The sequence below is a fragment of the Coloeus monedula genome (assembly GCF_965178545.1).
Source record: "Coloeus monedula genome assembly, chromosome: 1".
Classification (NCBI taxonomy): Eukaryota; Metazoa; Chordata; class Aves; order Passeriformes; family Corvidae; genus Coloeus; species Coloeus monedula.
Window position 1 is genome coordinate 151,425,602 of NC_138781.1, and position 19,997 is coordinate 151,445,598.

At 39.1% G+C, this 19,997-nt stretch overlaps 1 protein-coding gene across 2 annotated transcripts in view; it reads right to left on the minus strand.

Moving 5' to 3' along the window:
• Positions 1-4,820: 4,820 nt before the first annotated feature.
• The window catches only part of KCNQ3 (potassium voltage-gated channel subfamily Q member 3), a gene marked incomplete at both ends in the record, with an annotated part of 195,440 nt that continues 180,263 nt past the window's right edge, over positions 4,821-19,997 (minus strand). For both annotated transcript variants that reach the window (XM_082300710.1, XM_082300709.1), the window contains 6 exons: positions 4,821-5,558; positions 6,445-6,529; positions 8,231-8,329; positions 10,120-10,251; positions 12,576-12,678; positions 13,731-13,918. In XM_082300710.1, coding sequence (XP_082156836.1) covers positions 4,821-5,558; positions 6,445-6,529; positions 8,231-8,329; positions 10,120-10,251; positions 12,576-12,678; positions 13,731-13,918 — 1,345 coding nt within the window. The remainder of the gene's footprint in view (positions 5,559-6,444; positions 6,530-8,230; positions 8,330-10,119; positions 10,252-12,575; positions 12,679-13,730; positions 13,919-19,997) is intronic.

A 19,997-nucleotide genomic window follows, 5' to 3' on the forward strand; every position in this document is an offset into this window, starting at 1 on the left:
TTCATGAGTTGCCATAGGAAATTTAGGTTTGCAGCTCTTAGGCACCTAGAGCTTAGTGGTGGGGGCTGTGGGGGGCAAGGAACCAAGATCCAGCTCTTTCCTCCTGTGCTCTGGAGTAAGCAAGACAGATTTAGTTCTCATCTAAGCAGATGTGACACCTCTGCAGCAGCTGGGCTCCCAGCAGGGACGAGTTTGCTCCTTACTCTGCATTTTCTGATTGCTTTAGGCTGTGATCTTGCAAACTGGTTGGACCTGGGTGCTCTCCTGAAGGCCACAAGGCAGCGGCCCCGCTACACCCGGGCTCAGGTGGGGTTTAGTTTGCAGCGCTCCTGGGACACCATTTGAAGCAGAAAAATTTTAAACTATTTCCACTATGGACCATAACAATGCAGCAACGTTACAGATAAAAACAGAGCAAATATAGCCAAAGTCAGTTTAGGGACTTCTTAATCAATCTCTCCATGGGTTATATTCCCTTTTATTTTGATAGGAGCCAGACTGATAAATTCAGTGCAGGGAAAAGCCAAGGCAAGTACAACAGCCATTACCTGACTAGATTTTTTTTTAAAGTGCCAGCTCCTTAAATAGAACACAAACCACATTTACCATACCTTCATGCTTCAACTAAGCATTCACTTCTGCCTTAATCAAATATTCCTGGTTTGCATCTAAAGTGAGGAAGCTTAATTGATAATAATGCTGCAAAGAGAGGCACACAATGTAAACACAGATTCACATTTTTGAAAACTTCCAGACATGTGGCATTTGTTAGGGATTGAAAATCAGTCTAAAAATGTAGCCAAGAAAAATGTCTCCAGATCAGTGCTGTCCTTCACAAGGCAATTCATAAAGGCAGATTAGAACCCAACCGTGCTCCCAGTGCATCACTCTGAGAAGGTTTCTAACTTCAAGGAGAGCAGAGAAAAGCTTCACACTTTCTAATTATGAAAGATATCTCAAGGCCTGAAATGAGTTGAGAGTCATCAAAGTCATTGATACTTGTTAATGTTAACTACATGTAAACAAAGTGTTAGAGTCAGTTGAGATGCTAGAAAGATCTGACCCAAAGAGATAACTCTTAAACTGAAACATCATGCAGAAGAAGGAGGTATAAATCTAATTAATTCCTATTAAAAAAGTTGTTATTGACCCAGATGCCTCTCTCAAATGAAATTGTGAATAGAGATTCCTTGTGTGTGGAAGCAGGTCCTGACCTTAATGTTACTGGGATCCCACATAGTTTGTTTTGCTTTCTCCAGTATCTATGGCAGGCATATAAACCGCAGTTCTAAGGTGGATGTGCTCCCTGGACTCATCCTGATTGGAGTCTGATGATGTTTGTGTGCATATCCCAGATCAGGAATGGTCTCCAGATCTCACCTTGACATGTATCTGTTGTCAGCACAAGCAGCAGAACTGATGGATGCCCTATTTTTAATCCTGATGATGTAAAGGGAAGAGAGCTGCTAAGAGCACCACCCATATGAACAGAGCAGTGACTGGTTTCAGTGCTAAAAAGAATAAATAAATATTAAAATAAGCTAATCAGATCTGCCTTGTCTCATTTCTTGGATCTCCTTCACAAGAGCCACAGATGTCCACTGCAGAGGATCTTGCTGAGTTTATCACCAGTACTTTTTAAGAAGAGGCAGATTTTTTCTGGCGTCATTAAAATTTCGTGATGTGGCTACAAATACCTGACCTGACACCTTTAAGCTGCATATTTCAAATACATATTACATGCCATAGAAAACACTAACTTCAATACAGTTCAGCTGCTAAGTGTGCACAGTGCAGAGCAGCCCAAATTCCACTTTCTCTGAGGCTGCACTCTGTGTGCATGTGAATATTCATCCAAGTCTCTTGGATTTTGTCTTGGAAAGAACATACCTTTATAATGAGGCTATTTATGGATTTTCAGCCAGGTTTAATATTGAGAAAAGATTCCTTTTATATGAGCTGTCATGGAAGAGAACAGAAACCTGAACTGAAGAATTTCAGTGGGAATTGGACAGGGAACTGCATGGCATAGCAACTGTCAAAGGCAGCCACAAACAAGTTTCTCAGACTGCACCTGCTTTTTGGCTGCCTTGATTTTTGATTGCTCACATTTAGAAAGCACATTAAGAAGGACCAAACTCAGATGAAATCAGTAGGAATGACAGGCCCTTGACATGTTAGAAAACTGAAGCAGGTTTGTCTAGCACATACTTACACCAACTTCAGAAGTGTAGCAATATTAAAATAATTTTTCATTCTTTTTCGTTCCCTTGTCATGTGAGGGCTAAATCTCACAAGTTGCCACAGACATATATTACTATTTCAGAAAGCCTGCAGCAGGTACAATACAGGTATTTCTAAGAATCACTGATCGCCAAAGAATTCTTCTCATTATGCTAAATCATAATGAATTACACCATGGTAATTTAGTTTTATTCTTTGCTAATTTTGCCACAAAACTGTGCAAAACACAGATTATCTTTCAGATCAATGCTATTTTGTCAATTAAGTAATTACCAAAATTGTGCCTCATACCATCATATTTCCTAGCTTCAGAACAGCTCCATGGACTCAGCCCAGTCTTCAAAGGCTGTAACTGGTCTGCATTATTTAATCCAGTAACAACAGCAGTTTGTTTTTCCTGAAGATCTGTTTCCAGAAAGATGAATCATTATTTAGCTGAAGAAGCAGATGAAGTAAAAAGATCCTAATCCTTTAGATGTCTCTTCCAATAGAGAACAAACAATGAAGATGAAGGCAATGCTCACATCTGGGAAAGAGCAGAAGCTCCCTGGATGGAAAGACTGTTATGAGATCTCAACAATACTGAGGAAATAAACAAGAAGTTTACTATGGTGGGAAAAACCCAACAAAATATGGACTGGAGCACTCTCTGTCCAGGGCTTTGCAATACCCAGTAAACACTGGGAAGCCCAGTAATGTGTTCTTGTCCTCAGATTGGATGTGCCAGGGATGCTCAGTTGTGCAGCTGCAGCGTAATACAAGCAGTCTCTACAGAAAGCCCCTTTTCTAACATCTTACTTGGGCTAAATCCTTGTGTCTTTGTTAGTCAGTGTCCTGGCCACAATGGGGAAATCATGTGGAGTGATGAGGTCATTCTGGACATGAGGTGGGGATGAGCCATGGCAGAGAGGATGCTCCTTGGATCAGTGGGGGAGAGGTGAGAGCCTTCCCATTGACTGTGTGATCTCTGATCATCTGACATCTGAGCAAGTCACCCTCTGCTCTCTTTGAAGTTGGTAGACATTTGGTCATTGTAGATAACTGAGTTAAAGGTGAGATTAATCTCATCCCAAAGTTGATGTGTGCCTTGGTTCCTGTACCCTGTGCTCACGGACGGTACTGCTTCATTTCCCACCTGCTGTAAAGGATGTACAGCATCATGGATGCTATTGCATGGACACCTTTACTCACACCACGTAAGACCTGCATAAGATATTCGGATATGCTAGTTTTACTGGCTTTACAGTTACTACATTCCCACTGTAGTGGTGAGACCTTGGATTCATTTCTTTCCAGTGGTCCAGTGATTTTCCTGGTCTCCTCCTTCTCAATAATTTCCATCTTCTATGAAAAAATATTTGGCTGAGGCCCAGGGAGCATACTTATCTCTCTGTTGCTCAGGGACACGTGAAAAAAATGATTATTTATTCATACATTAATCTTAAATATAGCACACATTCATGGATTTGGAGCACTCCATTTCCAAGAGTAAAGGTAAACAAAGAGAAAGATCCTGGCAAAATCTTACACTGTGGGACTTGCAGGGAACAGAATAGCAATTTTCTGCACATCTGAGGAGCTCAAAGCACTTGGAAAATATTAGAGAATTGAGCCTTTCAACCTGTGAGCATGTGTGGAAGTGTAACTCAAAATTAACAGACCGGGAAACTGAGGCTGAGTTACATTATGCATCTTACTTAGCAGCACCTAAGTCAATGGAAGAGTAGAGTGTGTAAACCTGGACTTCCCTACACTGAACAACCTTATTTTTGGAACAGAAAGAAAATTTGGCCCCATAAGTAGCAAACAGACTTAGCAAAAGATTTTCTAAGAAACATCATTATAATCTTACTTTGAGCAATTTTATAAACACTAGTGAAGATTTTCGAAGTAGTTTGAGGGATTTCTATTTGCAATTTACAATAAATAAATACCTATGATCAATCCCAGGAGGTGGCTTTGATGATTTAAAGCCCTACCCTTAATTTCATTACAACATTGTATTTCAGGGGTAATTATAGAAGAGATCACATGAGAAATATTTATTTCACAAAAACATTTCAATAAGGTCATACTTTGACTCAGCTTTTTCCCTGCTTTCGATATTAGAAATTATTGGCTTGGTTGATTAGAGATAGATTTGTTTATATTGGAAAATGATTCAGACATTATCTTTCCACAAAGGGATATTGCTTCTGAATATATTTTTATTTTGCTGCTCTGTTTACAAAATGTAGCAAGGACCACTGTATCTTGTCTGTTATCAATTCACCATTGTTGTATTGAAGAGTATCAGATAGATATGTATCATAGAAGAAATCAGCTGTACCATTTATATAGGGCAAAGTCATGCAAACCATGCTCAAAACTAAGCTCCTTAGTTTTGGTAGCATGAAAAAAACTGCATTAGTAAATTGTATGAAATGGTGCAGAATGACTACCACTAATATCACATGCATCTTATGCAGCCATTGGTGTTTTGAACTAGTAAGCTTTGGGTGTAGAGTAAGTGAGATATACAAAGTATGCTTACATTACAAGGAGAAGTCAACCAGTGACTGCCCCCACACACACTTTTAAACTGGCTTGTTTGAAGGGGTCCATATTGAATCTGAAATCCCATCTCCTGTAGAGGACAAGGGCATGGAGCCACTTGGTGTGAAAGGGTCTGTGTCTGTGTCTGTCTCCCCCTCTGCTAGGTAGCGTTTCTCTCTCATCCATGCTGATCCCCCGTTGGGGCCAAAGGGGAAATCGTCTCTCTCTTGGGAGATGCTGAAGCCACTTGGGGAGCGCTCGAGTTCCTCATGGTTGACAGAGAGAAGGGACAATGGAGTATCGCTGTCTCTCGTTAGGCTCCTTCTCTGCCTCGGAGACACCTTATCTGAGTAAGGGCTTTGAAGGTCCCCTTGGGAATGGTAGCTAACCTGGGAGTCCATTAATGTAAATATAGGCAAAACTGTTGGCCTTTCTGCATATGAAGTTGAGGAAGGTGTGGCTTGCAGTTTGCCAGAGCTTTGCCCACCTATTGATAAAGGTTGTGAGTGAGTCATATGACCCCGTGCTGAGAAACCATAGGGGCTGACTTTGTTGACTGGAACCTGCTGGAAGTTGTAAGGAGTTTCACGAGAACACTGCTCAGTGTATTTATATATTATTGTTTTTAATTCAGAATATTTGTTTTCTTCTCTCTTCTCCCTTGCAGGAGAAGCGGTTTCTTTCAATGGACTTATCTCAGCAACTTGGATCTGCAGCTGTTCCATATGATGCATATGCATATCAACAAGGAAATCCAGTTTCTTCCCCATGTCATTTACCTGAAAAATACCAATGTCATGATATTGCTTCAAGTCAGTTGTTCAAAAAGAGTCCATGATTCTGTACGTGCACTGCTTCCAGCAATGGTGTGCTGCCATCTTTATTGGTCATGGAGGTATGTACAGGGTAACCATGACCTTCCCTGAGAAGCTGGGCTGAAATGGATGACATCCTCTAACTGCCTCAGATTATGAAGACCCATCCCTATGAACTGTGCCAAAAAAATTCTTAGTGTTGCTGGATATTTAACAGTCCAGTATCCAACAGGACTCGATAACTTTAGAGCAAAGTGTTGATACCAATGGTAAATAGCTATTACCAAAATTCGATATATGGAATTAGCTTTGCATACAGACCTTTTCTCTAACTCTTAATCACAGAATCACAGGATCATCTAGTTTGGAAAAGACCTTTGAGATCATTGAGTCCAACCTATGGCCTAACACCACCTAATAGTCCCACAACATCGGGGTTAACATATCATGACTAATTTCCTTTCTCTTTTGGATAGGGCACAAGAGTGGACAATCATTTTGAGAGCCAGACCCTGCAGAAAAAGGGCTTTCTCACAACAAACACCACATGTGAGGAGTATAGAAGTTAAAGGAATGAAAATGTTCCACTTCAACATCGTGGTTAGGATTTTCTGCCATACATAGTGACATTGATTCAACAAGTTTCAAAATGCACACTTCCCAGATAAGTAAATTCTTTCATGAAAAACTAGCAACACAGTTTTGTGATCATTAGAACAAGATCTCTGTGAGTCTTCACCACCAGCAGCAACATTCTGCCTGGGTCAGCCAGAGTCCTACAGAATTTATGCCAGTTCTTTCATTTCTGAACAAGCATCTCAGCCTCCATCCTTGTCATGAAATTACCTACCTGTCTCTCAACTTTAACAAATTTGCCCATCATACTTTGGTCTTCAGTATCAGCTGTAGAGGCTTTGGCTACATATGGTTCATTTCTACAAAAAAATAAATAACTCTATTAGTGTTCAATATTTCTTTACATCACAATAAGCAATTTATATCAGAAATAAGAATCATTAACTTGTTGATCTATTCATATAGATCCTTGGAGCCCTTTTAGTTGTTTATTCAAATAGGAGTGAAAGTCTACTCTGTGATGCTAATGCATTCCTAAAATATATAATTTTGATTTTTAATTTAATTTTTTGTTGTTCAAGTTTAAGGTAAAGATTAAAAAGCCCAAGAAGTTCAAAATAAAATTTAAATTATTCTCCAGCTTGTTGGAATAATTTCAGGTTTGTGAAAATTATAGAGATAGTGCAGTTAGTGGGTCTACAGATGGCCATGTGTTTTTAAATCTAATTCTTTATAATTAGTGTCTCTGGAGACTGAATCTGAGTTTCTAGGATGAGTGTGTTTTTTTCTCAATTTCATTATATCAAATAGTAAGTGTCAGAGATTGGAAATGCTGCAAAGAGACAGTCTGGTCTGGACATTTTAAGCTGATTCCAGAAAAGGTTTTTCATCTATGCAATTTCTTCCTGCCTGTCCATAAGATGGACCAAATTCATTAGGTAAGAAGACAATGTCTAATTAAAGAGCTTTGATTTATAACTTCACGGGATCTAGGATGCTCATGATCAAGTTAAACCTTTATCAAATGGTTTCCAAACCAACCTCAAAGGAATCAGTGTCTTCCCACAACCTATGTCAAAGTCTAGAAAAACAATTTCTGAGCACTTGCTCTCTAACATGATTTGGAACAAATATACCCTAAAACTTTTATCATGTCCAATTCTTCTCTTTCTGACAAAATCCAAAATATAGCCATGAATAAATCTTACTAGAACAAAATCTATAACTAAAATATGTCAGATTTTCCACATTGGCTTACTGGTGATATGGACTCAGGCAGTTTTTGCAATCTGCTTTCCTCCCCAAGTGATCATTGTCTCTTCCATTTACTTAGGTCTCTGTCTTCACATTTACTTGGTTTCAGATTTTTCCCTGTGTGGGATAATTTATTTTCTGTAAGATTGCTTTTGTTCTGAGCAATCACAACAGCTTTGGGGACAGATTGTTGATGGTCTTGTGTGGCTCTTGATGGATATTTATTGACAGATTGATAGTTGAAAACAACAGAAATGTCATTTATTATTGATTTTTTTCCATGTGGAATGCAGCAATACAATAATATGGTGCAATTTTCACACCCAGAAACCTGGTATTACAATTCATTTTAAGTATCTCTCACCAAACATTGGTTTAAAAGCAGCAGCATTAAAAACCTCTGCTTGCCATTTGGTGGGGCTTTTTTCTCTTCAGGAAGATAACTAGTTTACTTTCAAACTGTTGGTGATTTTTATTGAGCTTTTAAGCGGCTTTACGAGTTGAATGTTAGAAATTTAACACATCAGCAATCAAATGCATGTATTTAATTTAAAACCATATTTTCAAACTGTGGAGAAGGTGAGCTGGACAATTAAGAAGCCATTGTTCAGATTTCCATCACACATTTTTCTTAGGGAAGCTAGTGACTTTCTGGCTCAGTGTTTACCCATATGTATCTCATAGCAACATATTCTCTCAGTATCATTACTATAACAGTGGATGAACAAAGATCATGCTTATTGGAATGAATTAACTTTTCATTTCTGTACTGGGCTGTGCTAAATACTAGGTATAAAAGAATTCACCTGGGAGACTGTTGTGAAGGGTAAGAAAAAGCTCCTCCCTTTTGGGATTTCTTATGCTTGGGAGTAGATGGAGGTCCAGGTGTAAAAATCATATCTACTCTGGAAAAAAGAAGAGTTCAACTGTGTAAGTCCTTCTCCAAATGCTATCACATGACAGAATATGCTGTGCATCTCTGAAGCAAAGATTCAAAAAGGAAGCACTTGTTGATTTGGTAATATATTGAAGGTCATGATGTATCTGTTCTCTTCTGGGTACACAGTCAATGCACTGGATTGCAATTACCTGGTAATTTAATGGTAATTAAATAATTCTCTAGCTCACTGTTTCCAAACTTTAGCATTTGAAACACATGACTTCTTTTCCTTCAAAGGAACCAAACAGCGTGGTTGTCAAAAAATATCCAATAACAGCTGCTTTTAAAAATGTCAGGAGACCCATCAAATTTTGTGCAGGGTACTGAAAAACAGAACTTGGCAAAAGGTAGAATTTCTGTCATTCTTAATAAACCAATAACATTCTGTCAGTTGTTGTTTCTAACTGTCAGCAATATTTTTGTCTTTACTAATTATTCTTTTGGCTTGAAAAACATAACTTTAAATGAAGTTGCATAAGGAAGCCTGCTTGATTTTTTTATTTGGCACAAAAGCAGAAAGATTGTTTGGAATGGACCAGCACATGTAATTACACTCTTTTACTACATGGAATATTCTTTCATTTGTCACATCCAACTGCTCAGGTGCAAGTAAGTCTCTGTTTATTCAGCCCACACCCCAAAATGACCACATATCAATCAGCACTAATCCACAGACCAGTTATCTGTGTTATTGGACAACCCATGCAGATACCTTGCATTGTTTCACAATGCCCCATGGAGTTTTGAAAATGTAACTTGAAAAAGCTCCAGGCAAGCCTCACGAGGCTAGCTAGATCTTGGCTTGGTCCCCAGGCATTGCTGACAGACATGTTACATACTTGAAAAAGAGATAGCCCACTGCATGGAAAATCACTTTGAAATAAGAAATTACAAAGTTCAGCAGAAAGATCAGAGATTTCAGTAAGATTTCAGCCTTACAAAGCCAAAATAAGTCCAGACAAGGCCCAAATGTGCAGCAGGAGTTGCACTCCGTCAGCCCATTCTTAAGAGAAATGAAGGTGTTTATGTGGCATTTTGCTGTTCAGAGTCACTGAGGGCCTCAGGGAATGTGCTGAGCAGAGACTGAGCACAGACAGCTCCACACATCTGCACACACATCTGCACACACATCTGCACACACGTGGGCTCAGCCCCACACAAGTTTACACCCCCAAGCTCTGGCCTGGGCTCATGGCTCATGGTACAAGCAGCACAAAGTTTTGTAGATGTGCCTCAAGAGCACATAACAATGAACCACTTCGGTGTGGAAACAGATGTGGAGGCAGATTGCACATGAATAATGAGGCCTGAAATTCCAATTTTTTTTCAGATATGTCAATTACACCTGAGTGAAGGGGATGTGAAACCTTCTGTGCTGATGTATTTTTGTACTTTTATGGTGTGCTTCACTAGGTACAGGTCAGCAGAGAATCCAGCCCAAGGAAAAGCTCATGGAGAAAAACTATTGATTTTAATTGACCATCTGTAAAATGGGGAGGAGAGAAACTTAATCCTGATCAAATAAGGTCAAGAAAACTCACAGGGCTTTTTTACTCTGATGTCCTTCTTCTACATCTGAGCCAGTGGTCTCTTGCTGCAGTTATCCCTGCTAGCTACTCACTTGGGAAAAGGTTTTCCCAGGAACCAGCTACATTATGCAAAGACATAGTTTCTGGGTGGCTTTGTACACAAACAGGCCAAGTGTGTTTTGCCAGGAAAGCTATACATTTTCCCCCTTTACTTGAAGATTCTTACCTTGCCTGAAGGTATTTTATTCTGGAAAGCATATCAAGATGCCCTGCTGAGTATTGCTCTATCACATCCTTTACATCATAAGGCCTCAAAGTCTCCTTGAATTTTTTTTTATAGAGACGAAACTGTAGTATTCTGCATAATAAACAGAAAAAAATATTAATTTCTTAAATAAATTCCATGATGAAAATTTCCAGTTTTATCAAAATATGGATGAATTCTCTGCGTGTTTGGAAATTGAGTGTGTTATTTCCAAGCAAGGCAATAAAATACAAACAGAGAATCTATAACATCATTCCACATTTGAAAATTTATAATAGTTGGCTTTTCCTAATTAATAGTCTAAAACAAGTAGTTTAAAGCTTCAGAATCACAGTTGGAGTTTGAACAACACAAGTTGCAGGAGATTTTGAAGCTGTGAAGTTGAAGCTGCTTTTTTATGCTTCAGTCTATTATAAAGCTAATTTACAGTACATGCAATGCTGAATCATTCTCATCTTGGTTTTAATTTTGCACCGTGGAAAGTTTTGGATAGGAAATGCTAAACAGATACAATTGTGGAAGTTAAGAATTTAGCAGCAGTTCAGGTTGTGAAGAGGTGAAAAATTTTTAGAACAGCCTGAAGTGTCCTTGAAGAAAACAGCTGTATCACATTATTGTTGTTGTTGTAATGATAATAATATAATTGCTCTTATTATTACTATTATTATAAAATTACCAAGAAATTAGTAACAGAATTCTTAAAACAAGAAACACTGCTGCCCAAAGCACTTGAAAAATGTTTGGCATTCTTTCTTTTCATCTTTTTCTGTTTATACATTACTTAAAATGAATATATCTTTGTAGAGTAAACAAATAGAGGAAACATATTTAAATAATGAAATCTTCATCTGGTTTAGACTTGGTTTCTGGGTGTTTACTTCTCACTAGAATCTCCAGGTACTTGTTGGTCTGAACTGGGAAATTGCTGTCATCTTAAGATTCTGACTTGCTTTTTATTTAAGGTTTGTGGGTTTTCTAATGTTTTTAAAATCTGTATAAACTTGATTTAGCAAAAGATAATTCTATTACAATTTTTTAAGGGCAGCTGATTCTTTACCTCTGTTGCCTATAAATTTTTCTAGGTTTCAAAATTATATCTATGCCTATTTTACCCAAAATATATATGATAACAGCAAAACTATGTATTAAAAGACTTAAATAAAAAATAAGGATCACGATGTTAGCAATTCTAATTTAAAAACTCCTTGATCATGACCCTGAAATCCAGTAAGTAGAAAGAATTACTCCCAATTAATGTTCAGGATCTGGGTACAATACACAAGAAAAAAAAATCTTGGCTCCTGATTGAGTTTAAAGGGAAATTGCATGAATCAATTAGATTTGGACAGGATGAGGGAAAGAAGTTTTTTGAAAGTAATAATAATGTGTCTCTGTTTGAAAGCAAGCCAGTATCAGGGAAAGAAAGGGAAAGCAAGCTATGGAGGACATAGGGATGAAGAAACTTCCAATGGGAGGGAAGCAGTCATGGGTAACATGAGCAAAGCCTGTCTGACTTGGCTTTCAGCAGCCTTAAGAAAGCTTGGAAGTTTCAGTAAGTGATTCTCCTGCACCCAATTCGAAAAGAACTGGGAGGGTACATATCATGGTTATATGCAAATAAATTTATGGTTATATCTTTATAACCATCTTCCCTGAAGTTTTTCTAAGATAAATGTGAGACACTCCAGACTTGTAGTATTTCACCTGGAAGGTGGTAAGTCCCTGGTGCAAAAATGAATAACTTCTGGAACAAAGAGCAACTAATGAAATTAATGTAATGAAAGCAGAGTATTTTCCCATGGGGACATTTTTCAAGGGAGGAGAGAAAAAAATACTGCATCAAGGGATAACAGAACATCAATGAATTAATTTTATTTGAATGATGTGCTAAAGATATGACCAAGGCTTACTAGGAGTTTTCTAACCTAGGGAAAATCTCTTGTGACATGAAAATAGAGGTGACACATGTCACAAACCTGCTGAAGTGGAAACCTCAGCATCTATTAAAATATGACAACTGAAAAGTAGATTGCACACTCATACAATTGTGAATAAAGAATTGAGTCAGCCCAGAGTTTGTTGTTAAGCAAAAATTCCAGTTTCATATAAATATTAGTCACTATATTGAGCAAGATACCATATTCACATAATATTTTAACAAAGAACAGTACACAATATTATTTTATAATAAATACACTATGGAGTATCTCACAAAATTATGTGGTCAACGTTGCTGAAAACTTTCTCCCTTCTGCATACTTTCAACAGACTGAATAGGGCCTATCTCACATTTTTGAAAACATTAGAATTATCTCATCTATTGCATCTAAAAAAAGCAATAACAGAAACAGTGAATCAACATGTAGCAACATGGTAATGTTATATCCTGAAGCATAAGCATTCAAAAAGACATTTACCTGACAGCTCGGATGGCTGTCTTGAATGTGGGGATCATATCTTCCATAGGGAAATCACTACTGTCGCCTCTGTCTTCTGCCATGGGTTCCCCTGTTCCTGCATCTGCAAAGCAGGTGAAAAAAACAGCTGTGTGAACATCTCACCACACAATGTTTAGAGGGATGTCTGGCTGAATAAAGCACTACATAAAGTAAGTGCAATTTAATAAAGGAATATCTCTTAGAGATTCTTCTTTCTCTGGTCAGGTCTTGAAAAGGATTTAATTATTTTGGGACAGCTGTAGGACATAGGGTCTCCTTCAAGGGTCTCCTCTCAGATTCCAGCATTTCTGAAACACTGGGAACTATTCTTCCTTTCCAGTGGAACTCTGCCCAAATTATTTTACATAAAGGCTAAAACAGGTTGTAGAAGCCACAGGCCAAGTTGTCCTGTCACTGGCACTGCCTGGAGCTCATGTACCTTCATGAAGGAGAAAATCACATTCCCTGTGTGGACACCCAGGCTACATCCATGGTAACATGTCCACCAAGGACTGGTGCCAGCTGGCACAAGAAAGGGGAAACTGTTATTTAAAGATGTTAACTTAGATGTTATAGGCAAGAAGAGGAAAATGTGTGCTCAGGGAAGCTGAGAGGAACAATGCCCCGTAATGTTGCATGGAGATCCAATGAAAATCCCTGAGGGGAAGCAAGCTTGGGGAGGGAAGGGGAGGAAAGAAGACATTGACTCTATAAACAAGGTTTAATGAGATGGCAGTGAAGGCATATTTGAGATGCCTGGACACAGGCTGCTGCAGGGCTGGATGGAGTCCAGGAGGGAGCTGCCTTAATATAGCATCCTTGCCAATAAACTAAACCACGATGGTATGTGCTTTTTGGGGGATATAGATTGACTACCCTGTGTGCCCTCTTTTTCCAGGTCAAATAGGCTGAATCCAGCACTGGCTTTATCCCATATCCATTGCTGTTTTTAGCACCTTGTTGCCTGCACTCCACGACACTTTTTCTTGGGGTTCCCCAAACATACCATGTAAAACCAGGTACCAAATATGCTTGTCCCAAAAAGTCACAAACCTTCAACAGAATATGCAAAGGAACAAAGTAAAATGGGGAGAACAGGAGGTGCACAGAAAGAAATCAACACAGATGGGCTACCTTCCGAGCTTTGCCAAAAAGCGTATGCTTTCATTCGGAATGCAGTGCGAAAACGCTCCTTATTATTCAAGACAACATTCTTAGGCTCTTTTGAAGGACTTTCTTCAATGGCATCTACATTCAGAGGGGTAAATAGCTTTCCTTTAGTATTGGTACCACGAACCCGATCCAAGAGACCCAGCTTTTGGCTACAAAATAAGCAGAAGTAATCATTTTCCTCCTTTGTACACTATTAACTTGTTTTCATGATGCTTTAAGTATATAATGGGCTAAAAAATTGTTTTGTATACAAGGACACTGCTGGGGCTACCATAATAAATCAACGTCTTTGTAAACAACAGTTAAGCTCCACAGATAACTGCTTTTATGAGCATTTTTTGGTATCAATGTTGAAAATGTTACCAGAGGGTCGTGCTATCCTCTCCGTGCAAGGTATCACAGTGCTTCAGCTCACGTAGCACAACTGAAGCAGTAGTTTTATTACTAAGACATGAAATAACACTACTGCCATGGGCAGGGATGTCATTCACGAGACCAAGTTGCTCAGAGCCCCATCCAATCTGGCCTTAAAACACTTCCAGGGATGGAGCATCCACAACTTCTCTGGGCAACCTGTTCCAGTGCCTGACCTCCCTCACAATGAAGAATTTAATCCTAAGAATTTAGTCTAATCCTGAAGAATTTAGTCTAAACTAAACCTGCCCTCTTTCAGTTTGAGGCTATTCCTCCTCATCCCGCCACTACACACCCTCGTTAAAAATCCCTCTCCTGTTTTCTTGCAGTCTCCCTTTAGGTATGGAAGGTGCTTTCAAGTCTCCCCAGAACCTTCTCTTATCCAGACATTACAATCCCAACTCTCTCAGCCAAGAATAAAATAAAGTCAGATGTGCTGTGAACCAAATAAATCACCAGCAAAACTCTGGCAAGGCATTGCCAAGCACTGACTAGGGACATGGTAGGGCAGGCTACCCTGTTTTCTCTCCACCATGATGAGTTGTAGTGAAGTGACAAATTTTATTCCTCTGATGATTCCTTGCACTGTCTGTCCTCTTAGAGATTTACTGCCTGAATACATTTGTCCTTCGGTGACACCACAGAGATAGAATTTCATCTACCTGCAATTTTACCAGCATCACTAATCCCTCTGTCAACCTGATGACTATAACAGTCTTAAAGGTAATCACTGATACCACTGAAAAGAGCAACAGAAAAGAAATTTGCTAGTGAGTATATCAGCTTATATATATTCTTAACATTTTGTAGGTGATAGATGGTATAAATATTTGCTTGTTCACTTTGCTGCTCAAATATTTGTTAATTGCACATTTGGGGGAAAAAAAAAAAAAAAGCAAGCAGTTCTAAGCCATGGGATGAAAGCCTGCTTTTTGACACATTCCTGGGTGCTGATACAGGTCTAGGGAGAGGTAAATTGTGCCCACATGAACAAGAGGCAGTTCTGTGTGGGACACCAGGTCAAGCAAGTTGAGTGTGGGGAGGGAAGAAGCTGTTATAGCTAGCAGGTGTCTAAGAGCCACAGGTGGGAGCAGAGCTGAAGGATGAACAGCCATGGTTACCAGGAGAAAGAGTTACAGGTCTTCAGTGAGGTATCTGTGCAGAAGGCTCACCTGCAGCCACTAAACCTGCTGGCAGGCAAGGCAAACAGGGGTAGGGTCCACTGTGCAGGGACACAGTGCACAAAGATGGAGATGTGTGCAGACCTTGCAAGTGTGAAAGAGAACCTATTTCTATCTCAGAGCTCTGTGTGTTGCAGTATTCCACCGCAACAGATGTTGTCTGAGCACTGAACATCACAGCTGTTGCAAGTTTTTGTGTTGGTTTTTTTCCCCATAAATTACTGGGGTCCTCATCTTCACTATCTGTTTCTGATTAAGGTATCTTTGACCCAGGGAGTAATGAAATACAGGCTTCCCTGTCAGAAAAGATGCAAGCACTAAACCTTTGGGTAGGAAGATTTTTCAACCCCTCTGATTTTTCTTTTTGATATGAAAATACTTGTGAATGTAATTTCTGCAGCCTAGGAAATCCAGACACTTGCCCTGTCATTGCATGCATGAAGTGCACATGTGTGTGTGAGTACTGAAGTGGCAAATAAGAAGGAGTTGGGTATGGAGACACAGAATTAGTCCTGATATATCAGCATTTCCAGGAGATAAAAGTGCGGATTTGAGTGAAGAATAAGAACAGTCTAAATGAATGATATCTATATTACTTGGACTTTGCCCTAATGCAATTTCCTGAAGAATTCATGGATGAATGGGGGAAAGATGCACAAAGTGAAGAAAAATATATTGAGCAAAAATCAGGGATTATTTCCTTGTTTGTAGAAAAATATGAGATGCTGCTTGGTCTATGACAAAATATGTTTTGGGCAGTCTCATGTTTGGGCTTAAGAACTAGTTTTAAAAATTATTTCCATAGATCTTGCTTTTGGGGTGAAATCTTGATTTGCTTTGCCCACCAAGGTTCTGTTGATGCTGAACTGATGGTGGGAGAAGAGTCCCAGCAGGTGATTTGTGTTCTACTAAGTCTGGGAGAATCCTGCACTATCTTTTCTGCATCACTTTCACTTCTCTGTTTCAGAAGCCACATTTGAGAGCAGTGTTGCTTTACAAGACAAATGTCTCAGTTCTCTGCAAAATTTGGATTCTTCAAGCACTCAGCTGCCATACATAGGACAAGTATATCTAGGAGAAGATAGCTAATGAGCAAATTTGAAAGAGCATGGAATATAAAGGTGAGGAAGTAAAAGTCAACAGAATTATTTACATGTGGGTTTTTTGGTTGGATAAAGTAGGGAAAATAAATCAAAGTTTGAAGGAGGAATTAATTTTGAGAAGGATGGTCAAAAAGAGTCTAGAATCATAGCACAACACTGAAAAGAATTTAAATGCAAAGAAATGCACCAAAAATCTAGCTAAGTGATAACAGAGTCAGCCAGGCAATATAAATTGATGACCTGAAGGTGTTAGAGTGAGCTTGTGAGAGTCAGCATTTCCTTAATATAAAGAAAAAGGAGCAATGAGGCATGCACAACCTGGTGGTGATCTTTGCAAACTGAAGGAGACTGTGAAATAAGATCAAAGAAAGAAGAAACCAAAGGTTTAGGATGAGGAGATCCATGACAAAGCTTGTTTCTGGGTCTGGAAAAATTGTGCAACAGGCTTGTTGTGGAGATCAGCTTTCTCCAGGTGGGGGGTTTACAGGTCACTGACAATAGATGATTGATAGATGAATCTCAAATGAAAGGAAGAGTCAAGTGGTCACATACTACGCACTGGCTTTGAGCAACATTCTAAATGTCACAAGAGTTGAGTTAGTAACACTACAGAGAAGCTCTCAAGAGAAAAGTATCTTTAAGGAACAGAACCTGAAAGGCAAAGAAGCAGAAAAACAGGTGAGGCAAAAGACTTCTGTTGTTTCTAAAAAGCCATTTAGTACTATATTAAAATAATATAGTTGTCATTATATGTGGCCTCTGACTCTCTCTCCAGAAACTTGCTTAATTCTTCAAAATACATATCCAGTTGTCCCAGAGTTTGCCCCTTAAAACTCCTGTGATAAGTGCCTGCCTGGCATACCAGAAAAAAAGGAGGCTTAAAGTGAGGCAAGGATCTATAGGGAGCAAACCAGAAGGAAAAGGGTCCGTGGATGATGCAAAGTGCCCAGAATATTAATCTAGCAATTTTTTTTTTTTAAGTAGAAGACAGAAATATAAGCAAGATATGCAGAAATCTGTCATAGAGCTATGCAAGACTAGGACTGAACAAGATTGGATATCCTCCTCATAGATAAAATCAGAACAAAATATTCCTCTGCATTCAGCACAAAACCGTACCTATTTGCAGTGGCACTTTCCACTGTATATGTTGGCACGCTCATTTGCGGAGTGGGTGGTTTTTTCAGTGGGATGGGACTAAAGGTAGATAATACAAACTGAAAGTATTCCCAAATTCTCTTTTCAGAGAGTTTCTCAGCTATCCCTGCTGATAAGTGTCAGTTTAGGAAGAAACTGGTCTCCCAAGACTGTTGCTTTAGCATCTTAGGCTTAGGAGCTAGAACCCATCTGATCTGTCTAAAGCTGTTAAAAAAGTTAAACTTCCTGTCTAAGATTACTCTTTAGACCCATTTCTATAATCAGTGGGAATCAGCAACCCTAACCAATGAGTGGGGAGAGTGTGGTTCAGCTTGGGATGACTTTATACTTGGGCAACTTGGCTCTGGTTATTGACTACAGAATGATCTAGATGAGAAGTAATCTAAAAAGAAGGTCTCTAGTCTAAGTTACCTGAGCTGAAGCCTTCCTCATTAATTGAACCCTGAAGATTAACCCTTAAAGTAACATTCAGATTCATAACAGTATGTTTATGCAACAAATATAGACAATTGTGTTCATATTCGGCAGCCAGAGCAGTAAAATCATCAGAAAATAATTAATCAGCTTCACATCAAAATATACAACCATGTGTTGTATACAAAAGAACCCAAAACAAAACCCAAGCTTCTTTCCAGATAACGACTATCTGTCATCAGGAAAAAAAAATGGACTTTATTCTCATTTCCAAGGGATGAAATCTGGATCTGCTGGGGTTTTAGTTTTCATTGATCTTTTAAAAAGCACTGAGGAAACATTTGTTCTCATGACGCAATCTCCTTCATTAAAGCAGCATGCGCATGGCTCAGTCCCAGGGCATGAAGCATGCGCAGATCACACGATCCTTCATGAGAGGGGCTAGGACAGTGGTTCCCACCCACAGGTTCATGTGCTGCTGCTAGTCTTTCCGACTCCTCTTGATGTTAGCTCTTCCTCCCCTTGGTACAGTGTTGCCACTTCATTTAGCTTCCTTACATTCAATAAAATATGATTCTCAACTTCCAGCATGGTTCCAGAAACTGGGGAGATCCAAATCCATCCCAAACATGCTGACAAAAATGCAGGGTAGTTTCTCTGACTAGCTTGGATACACTTGTCTTGCATGCTAGTGCATCCTCTCCCTCGTGGGTTCCAAACCCTGTATCTTTGAAATGGGACCCAGGATGAGAATTCCTTAACTCTGTGGTAGATACAGATCACTAGAAAGGGAGGAAAGTGAAAGCAGTGCAGACAGTTTCTTCCTACCTAAAGGAAAATTCAGGTCTTAAATTTTTGGTCCCTGAGAGCAGTGGGAATTATTTTGGACCAACTGGGAGATTAATTTGGTGGCTGGATATACAAGAGACAGCTGGCTTCTACAGCACATGTTTTACCCTTGCTCAGAATAAAGAGTGGGAACCACTGAACTAGAAATATTTTCCAGAAACAGTCATGCAAAGAAATAATGCATTTACAACCCATCATGCAAGCCAGATACTCTCCTCTCTATCCTTTTCCTAGTATTGGAATTTCATAAACAAATGGTAAATGTATGAGGAGAAAAATAGTGAATTAATTCTAAGAGTGAATCAAACAGCCCTCTGCCATGGATTTGCCACTTTCACCTAACACGGACAAATGATAATCAGGAAGTTTTCCCATATTTTTCACAGTTTAGAATCACTAGATGTAATTAGCCTCAAGTAACTGGAAGTAGAAGGAAGTCATGTTTACTCCAGTATTTTTGTACCTTATCAGCTGAACTTATATGGGTGACCTTAGCTTTGGAAAATCAAACATTCTGAATGAGGTTTCCAGAAGTATTCTGTACTCTCCTTTGAACACCCTAATAGAAATTAGCACAAAACTAATGCTGTGACAGACATGAATTCTGCAGTGAACACGTTCAACTGATCTCAGAGAGTCCATGAGTTTTCTTAAGATAAAACAAAGAACATTCTCCACTTCTAAGGTAGTTCTAAACTTTAGCCAATCAGCTTTCTCTTTGATTGAGTAGCATTCTTTTCTTCAGGGAGGATCTCACAAAAATGTTCTTTCTCAAAATAGTTGACTACAGCATTCTGAAAACTAAAGACTTCACTTTGCATCCTGAATCTTGAGGTCTAAATTTGCAGGTTTCTAATGTCTGAGGAGGAAACATCCCTTCTAAGTCAATTGGTGGTGTATGTCCTCATTGGTATTTAAGGGTGGGTATGACTCAAAATCCAGACTCACCAACCATCCAGATTATCTGCCCATAAACATGAGTACAAGTCAAAACTTCAGCTCAACTTTGCTGCCCTTCAGAAAAAGAAAGAGCCTTTACACACACTAAGGGCCTTTGCTTAGCCCCTTCTCTCATCCACACTTTCTAAAGGGGTTGGAGATGGATGAAA